This window comes from Drosophila albomicans, chromosome X, assembly GCF_009650485.2.
Source record: "Drosophila albomicans strain 15112-1751.03 chromosome X, ASM965048v2, whole genome shotgun sequence".
NCBI lineage: Eukaryota > Metazoa > Arthropoda > Insecta > Diptera > Drosophilidae > Drosophila > Drosophila albomicans.
Window position 1 is genome coordinate 842,832 of NC_047627.2, and position 8,091 is coordinate 850,922.

The 8,091-nt window shown below is 42.6% G+C and overlaps 2 protein-coding genes across 3 annotated transcripts; both read left to right on the top strand.

Moving 5' to 3' along the window:
- Positions 1–558: 558 nt before the first annotated feature.
- On the top strand, positions 559–2,057 carry LOC117574304 (probable transcription-associated protein 1). The gene is made up of 2 exons (XM_034258115.2): positions 559–712; positions 791–2,057. The coding sequence occupies exons 1-2, from the start codon at positions 605–607 to the stop codon at positions 1,895–1,897; spliced, it is 1,215 nt and encodes a 404-aa protein (XP_034114006.1). The 5' UTR covers positions 559–604; the 3' UTR covers positions 1,898–2,057.
- Positions 2,058–2,162: 105 nt separating this feature from the next.
- Positions 2,163–3,402, top strand: LOC117574318 (uncharacterized). Of its 2 annotated transcripts, XM_052004329.1 has the most exons (2): positions 2,163–2,843; positions 2,916–3,402. In XM_052004329.1, the coding sequence occupies exons 1-2, from the start codon at positions 2,267–2,269 to the stop codon at positions 3,326–3,328; spliced, it is 990 nt and encodes a 329-aa protein (XP_051860289.1). In that variant the 5' UTR covers positions 2,163–2,266; the 3' UTR covers positions 3,329–3,402. The 2 variants fall into 2 exon arrangements, with proteins under 2 accessions (XP_051860289.1, XP_034114023.1); XM_034258132.2 differs by having other exon boundaries at positions 2,163–3,402.
- Positions 3,403–8,091: the final 4,689 nt, after the last annotated feature.

Here is an 8,091-nt window from a genome sequence, read left to right on the forward strand (position 1 = left end):
GCACAATAGAAACGGAGAAGAGTAAAGTGCATGATGAAATATTGAAAACATGTAAGTGATTCATGCTTGTTTTTTGGAAGGAAACAATCATTGGACGTATTATCCGAGAGATATACAATGTGAGTACTAGATAGAACCGAGTACATTGTGTACACTCACGCCATATGTGTGTCCAATCGGGGCCCAGCCGAAAAGTAGCGTCGCCTCATCGTCGTCGCCGCTTGACCTCCTATCGCACTTGCTTATCTTTACACACTTCCGTTTCACATCCGCGGACAGGCGGTGGCAAAGTGGTGAGGTGGGAGTAGGTGTGGCACTTGGGGGACTGGGGCGTGGCAGGTGCTCGGTTCGCACAGCTGATTTTATGGCTTTACAACTGTATTTTGCCATGGATGACGACGACGTCAAAGCGAGCGTTTATTTGCACTATATACGATAGCCTGCAGATCGAGATAGAGCTAGAGAGATTCGTAGAGATTTGATAAGCATCCCCCGGCTGCTGTACTGCTGTGCTGCTGTACCTGAGAATCCGGGTATATAATGAAGTGTGGATGATGCCAGTAGCTCATACAACGATCGACCGAAGTTAGCCACTGGCAACACGATGACGATGACAATAGCAACAGCAACTAAAACAACCAAAACAATGATGACAACACGACGTGGAAAGTTCTCGACAGCGACATCTGTATTGCTTCTCTGTGCAGCATTGGTAAGTGAAGTGCCAGCCAGCCAGCCAGCCACATTCGTACTTAAGGATATGGATATCTAAGAGAATAATTACTTGCAGCTACTGACCAAGTCCTTGGGCATTGTGGCTCTCAGTGGGGATGGTGATGGCAACGCAGTTGCCGGACAAGCTGATGCCTGGAGCGAGGGCAGTGGCTGGGAACTGATCGCAACGACAGTTGGCACTGAGGATACCGAAACGACAGCTGATGAGGCACTCGAGACAACAGCGGAGCCGGAACAGGAGAGTACAGCAGGCCCCGCGGAGGAAACCACAGCCGATCCCAATGAACCCGAACAGGAAACCACAGCCAAACCCAATGAACCCGAACAGGAGACCACCGCAAGTCCCAATGAACCCGAACAGGAGACCACCGCAAGTCCCAATGAACCCGAACAGGAAACCACCGCTAGTCCTAATGAACCTGAACAGGAAACCACCGCTAGTCCTAACGAGCCAGCCACTTCCACGCCTAGCGAGGAGAGTGAAGCGACCACCACAACTGAGGCTGCCGATGTGATCACCACCCTTGCACCCACTCCTCCGGCACCGCCAGCATTCCAGTGCCAGGCGGCTGGCGTTTATTCCCACATCAGCGGCGATTGCCAGCGCTTCCACAACTGTCTGCTGGATGACCTGACCGGTGAGCTGCTGGCTTTCGACATGGTGTGCCCCCCATTGAGCGCCTTCTCTCCAAGTTACGGTCGCTGCCTGCGCGATGTGTCCAGCTGCAATGACGATGGCTTTGCTTGCCTGGCGGCTGGTCGCTTCGCCGGCAGCGATGATAGCTTCTACTATGTCTGCTCGGCCAGCTTGCAGGGTGGCTATCACAAGTATGTTGTGCGCTGCTCAGCGGGCACACGATTCGAGCCCTTGGTGAATCGTTGCTGGCGCTACGACTGGACACAGTTTGTGCCCGGCCAGCCATCGCTGGAGTCGAGCGATTTGGCTGCGATCAAGCGTGAGCAGAAGCAACTGAAGGCCGAGGAGAAGTTGCGTTTGAAAGCCGAGAAGCAGAAGGAGAAGGAGGCGCGCAAGCAGGCGAAACTTGAGGAGAAATTAGCTAAGAAGGCGGCCAAGGAGCAGGCCAAAAAGGATGCCAAGGCCAAAAAGCCAGTGTCCGTGGAGAGCGTTGAGTCTGTGGAGCAGGCAAGCAATGAAATCTAATCGCCAAGCAACCACAACCACAACCCCATCCCCAACCTCAACAATCACTAAAAACCCCTTCTGATAATCTATGCTCGTGTATTGCCTAGTCTTCAATTTAGTTATGTTTGTTATTAATTTCTTTTTTCCGGCATGAATAAAGACAAGAGTTCTTAAAAAATGAAGCGCGTACTCGATGGGTTGTCTCTTTATCAGCGCTAATCGCTGATGGGGAATCTCTACTGATCAGCTATAAAAGGAACCAGCCAACTGCCCATCCAGTTAGTCTATCGAAACGCCTACCGGACCTTTAAGCGATATCAACTATACGAACTCGTTTTGTGTTTTTTTTTTGTTTTTGTTCAGTGAATCCTTCTCCTCTCGATTGACATGTTCAACGTCCAATTAACTCTTGCCTGCAGCTTGCTGCTATTCGCGTTCGTTGCCGTTTCTACGCATCCCTGCAGCTATGTCGACTTCATTCCCGCAACGGATAGTCCCCAGGTTTATTACGCCTGTATGGTCAAGGCCAATGGAGACTATGCTCTGGCGCCTCTGCGCTGCCAGGATGGACATGTGTTTGACGCTAGCCAGGCACGCTGTGTGAGCGTGCTACGTGAAGTTGAGGCCGTCGACGGCGGGGACATTGAGAACCCGACCGTTCCCCCAGATAATCTGGATGAAAGCACCACAAGTCCGCAGCCAACGAATGCTCCTTCTGCTGCTCCTCTCACTGACACCACTGATGCTCCGACTACTGAACCAACAACCGCTCCAACTACTGCTCCAACAACTGAACCAACAACTGCTCCAACAACCGCTCCAACCACCGCACCAACTACCGCTCCAACAACAGCTCCAACCATAGCTCCAACAACTGAACCAACAACTGCTCCAACAACAGCTCCCACTACCGCCCCAACCACCGCTCCAACTACTGCTCCAACAACTGCTCCAACAACTGCTCCTACAACTGTTCCTACAACTGCTCCAACCACTGCTCCAACAACCGCTCCAACAACTGAACAAACAACTGAACCAACAACTGCTCCTACAACCGCTCCTACAACTGCTCCGACTACCGCACCAACAACCTCCCCAACCACCGCTCCAACGACAGCTCCCACTACCGCACCAACAACTTCTCCAACAACCGTCCCAACCACCGCCCCAACAACAGCTCCAACCACAGCTACAACACCGACAGGAACTGCTTCAACTGGCTCTACCGCTTCTACCACGGCAGCACCTACTCCGTCTACAACTAAGAAGGCCATTTGTGCCACTAAGGGAACCCAGCCAGACGAAACCGATTGCACCAAATATGTGCTGTGCTATGAGACGGCTGATAATGATGTGTTACCCGTCACCCTTGATTGCCCGACGCCAATGCAGTTCGATCCATGGAGCAGCTACTGTGATGCTGACTACAACTGTGAGGATGACTATTAGAGAGTCGAGGGATATAGCCAGAAATACATACATAATAAATACATACCGCTGTACAAAAGAAACCAATACACAACTTTAGCATTTTATCGAAAGAAATAATAAATTGTAGTTCATATATACACATACATATATACATATAAACCGAAATTAATTGAAATTTGAAAATAGTTAATGGCTCGATAAGACGGTGATTTAATTTCCGATTTCACCCCCAAATAAAATAAATATTTTGAAGTACTGTCTTTTTACTATCTTATCAAAAAGTGGTGCTTCAGATTCTTTCCCAATTAAAGCGTTTAATTGTCAATCAAAACACAAAAAAAAAAAAATGGCAAAGATTTTCAGATATGTATTACGATCCAAAAATTACACTGCAATAACACGTGGCGCTTTCATGTGTAGAGCTACTCGTAGTTAGTTTTATTTTCATTTATTTCCATGGGTAACCTGGTAACTGTAGAAACATGGCTTTTATGGCCCATAATACTACCACTAAATTTCAGACTGTTTACGGTTAATGCCGCTTATCTGAACGATAATGCACAATACAGAGACAGAGACAGAGAGTGAGCGAGCTCTTGAGATGAGTCATATTCAGAGATCTCTTGTTTTTAGGATATTTTTAAACTTTTTATTATTATTCTGAATTTAGATGTTAAATTCATGTTTAGTAGTATTCATAGGCGGTAGATAGATAGAATACGGAGCATAACAGCATGATGTATATTACTCTAAAAGTAATGGTACCAATTAGCTGAATTACTGTACGTATAAAAAGCATACAGTGCTGATATTTTATTATTTATTATTCATCGTATTATTATTAAATTTCCATACCGAATTCTGCAGCTATAATATGAAAATATTACCCATAGGGTAGAAGAGTATTATGGTTATGGTTAGGATAGCCTAACCCATCTAGCCATGTCCGTCTGCCTATCTGTCTGTCTGTCTGCATTAACTCCTAGATCCATAGACTTTAAGAAATAATCCTATCATTCTTTATCGACAGCACTTGTTATGTTTGCACGCAGATCAAATTTGTTTCAATTTTTTGCCACGCCCACTTCTGCCCCGGCAAATCGATAAAACTCGAACGGCAAGTGTAATTTTTAATTTTTGGTAAATACAAAAATAACTATAGTTTTTACGATTCCTGAAAATTTGGTTATAATTAGTAAGAAAGCTACAGTCGAGTGTACTCGACTGTGAGATACCCGCTACCCAATTTGATTAAAAGCAATATATTTTGCGGTATTATTCTCAAAATATACCGAATATACTGCAAATATACTAAAAATATACCAAATGGTATATGTGGTATATCGATATAGTATCGTATTCAAAATATACCATAGACGGCACAATATACCAGATTTTCAGCCAAAGCAACTAAGAGCCCTAGTAAGTAGGCGTTTTTGACCATACAAAAGTATTTCTTGAATAACTTCGACAATTTTTATCTGATCGCAACCAAATTTTCAGGAATCATAACAACCTTAGCTTTAAAATTACGCTTGTTATTCGATTTTTGTTGATTTGCGGGGCGGAAATGGGCGTGGCAAAAATTTGAAACAAACTTAATCTGCGTGCAAACATAACAAATGTTGTCGAAAATTATAGCTGTATCTCTTATAGTCTCTGAGATCTAGGTGTTCATACGGACAGACGGACAGACGGACATGGCTAGATCGTCTCGGCTGTTGACACTGATCAAGAATATATATACTTTATGGGGTCGGAGATGCCTTTCTTCTACTTGTTACTTACATTTCCTGCCGTCACAAAATTATAATACCCTTCTACCCTATGGGTAGCGGGTATAATTAATTTCTTTGGACACCAACTTCTAGGGGTCTTAGTTTCTTTGGTTGAGAATCTTTTATATTTAGCGCTATATGGTAAATTTTCAATATAGTACTATATAAATATAAAAATTATAGCGTTTGGTATATTTTAGTATTTTTACAGTATATTAATTTGGTATATTTCAAAATTAATACTGCTTTAAAAATCGAGTATGCTCGACTGGGAGATACCCGTTACCCATTTTAAATAACGATAAAGTAATGCAACATTCTTCTTAAATTATTGTATAATAAAATTATGTGCCAAAAAGTACTAAAATATACTAGCATATTTTTTAGGTATATCGATATAGTATTACATTCTACGCTATGGCTAGGGGGGATAAAAATAAGAAAAGACAGGCCTTTACCTCATGTTTATAGGGTATCAAATATAGGGACCTACAACATTCAAATCTTTATTTTTCATGTTATACTCGTATTGTATATACCTTTTTGTGATACAAGCTAAATTGGTATATGAACTTAAAAAGTATTATCACAAAATTTTGAGTAGTTCTTACAGACAGATATGCCATCTTAATGACATTTAATTATTCTACAAAATGCTTATTAATGAATGAGAAGACGCAAAAAAAAAATGCATTACTAGGAATTTACTTTCTTGAAAGCATTATCTAATCTTATCTTTACCTTAGAAAGATTATGCACCACATTTGAAAAAAAAAAAAAAATCACATACACAACGTATTTTTGCAGATAGACTACTCATTGAGGACTTCGGTCTATCTGTTGTGGAGGTAAACGCCACACACCGATTGATTAATGGATGGGGAAATGGGGGAGTGCAATGTGCCCTATAGATATGCAAGAAAATCGCACGGTGGCTACAACTCAATGAATTCTCAAATGAGTGAAAGTGCCGCTCAGCGCAGTGCGATTCGAATTGCATAAGGCCAACACAGAGAGAGAGAGAGACAGATAGAGAGAGAGGGGAGGTGGCGGTGGCGGTGGGCCAGGCTGGAACCGTCGCTTGGTTGGACAATTGCGCATGCGCGTAACTCGTTAAAATTATTTCAATGCTGGCGACAATTAAAGAGCAGGCCGAGCTTTAGCTTTAGCTTCAGCTGAAGCGCGAGCCCAAACACAAAACATTTGCTTCAAATGCAAAAATCGACACTAGCAAATGGACGCAGTCCAGGCACGTACATAGATGACCTCCCCCCCGGAGTCTTAGGTTCCCCGTTCACCGTTAAGTTGGCTGCTGATGATGTGATAAGCATAAGAGGAGCACGGTAAATGGAATGAGACGAGCTGCACGTACGAAGAGGCGAGAAACGAGAGAAGAGAAAGATGTAGATTGTAGATAGAGGTAGACGCGGAGGTAGAAGAGAGCGGAGACTGTGCCATTTTGGCCCTAAACGATCATATACGTGGCTATTACAACTTATGCACATATGTATATCTGCCAGAGCAAGAGTAAGCTGTGTATCTAACAGTGCTGAGTTTTGTTCCTCACTTTCTTTGGCACTCAGGTGTGTTGCATAGTTGACCCAACCAACAAACAGGCGGCTTAACAAATCATCAAATACATTTCGTGCGAACATTTTCTTGGAGACATCAAACACAAAAACTGCGCCCAACTCACTCAGTTGTAAGCTCGAGAGGAGGAGGAGGAGGAGGAGGAGGAGGAGCGGGGTTAGCTGAGATAAATGACCAGATACAATTGTATCTTTATTTGTGCTCGGCACTTGTTATGTAATTTGCGCATTTACACGTTGTTTTCATCTCTGTTGCTGAAACATCAAATAATTTGAGAGAAATATGCCATCCAAGATCACCATTTAAATGTTGTACAATTATACGACCTTTTCAGCCAAATGGGACAACAATTGCGATGCTTTGTTGCTGTTGCTCATGTTGCTCATGTTGCTCTTGTTGCTGGACCAGCAGTAACAAGTTAAACACACAGACACACAAAAAAAAAAAAAAAAAACAAAAAAGAAACTAGCTCCATCCATTACGTTTTGGACTTGGTAATCTCTAATTAGAGTACACAACAACAACAATAACAACAATAACTCGGACAAACGCAATACCCATTGAACTAAACAGATCATGAAAGCTTAAGCTCCAGGTAAAGTTAAAACAACATGAAATTATCTAATCAAATTCAGAGAGATTACTTTTGCCAGCTGCTGCTGCAAATGAGACACTTGATTTTGCCAATGCGAAAATCTGCGTAAACTATTTTGAAATTTGTGTCAACGCTTTGCAAATGATGGCAAACTGTTTGTAAAATGTTAAGGAATGAGTTCAAAACTGATAGGTTCAAATTGTGATTTAGCTTCGAAGAAGTTTTTCTCATTCTCAGCAGTAAGAAAGCTACAGTTGAGTGTGCTCGACTGTGAGATACCCGCTACCCATTTTGAATAAAAGCATAATATTGCGGTATTCTTTTCACAATATACCGAAAATAGTAAAAAATACTAAAAGTATGCCAAATGGTATATTTGGTATGTCGATGTAGTACCAAATTCAAAATATACCATAGACGGCACAATGTACCAGATTGTCGGCCAAAGCAACTAAGATCTCTAGTAAGTAGGCGTTTTTGCCCATACAAAAGAATTTCCTTAATAACTTCATCAATTTTTATCTGATCGCAAACAAAATTCGCAGCTCTACCTTTAAAATTACGCTTGTTATTCGATTTTTTTGATTTGCGGGGGCAGAAGTGGGCGGGGCAGAAATTTGAAACAAACTTGATCTGTGTGCAAACATAAGACATGGTGTCGAAAAAAAAAATTGTAGATCTATCTCGTATAGTCTCTGAGATCTATGTAGGTGTTCATACGGACAGACAGACAGACATGGCTAGATCGTCTAGGCTGTTGATGCTTGATGAAGAATACATAATGTATATACTTTATAGGGTCGGAGATGCTTCCTTCT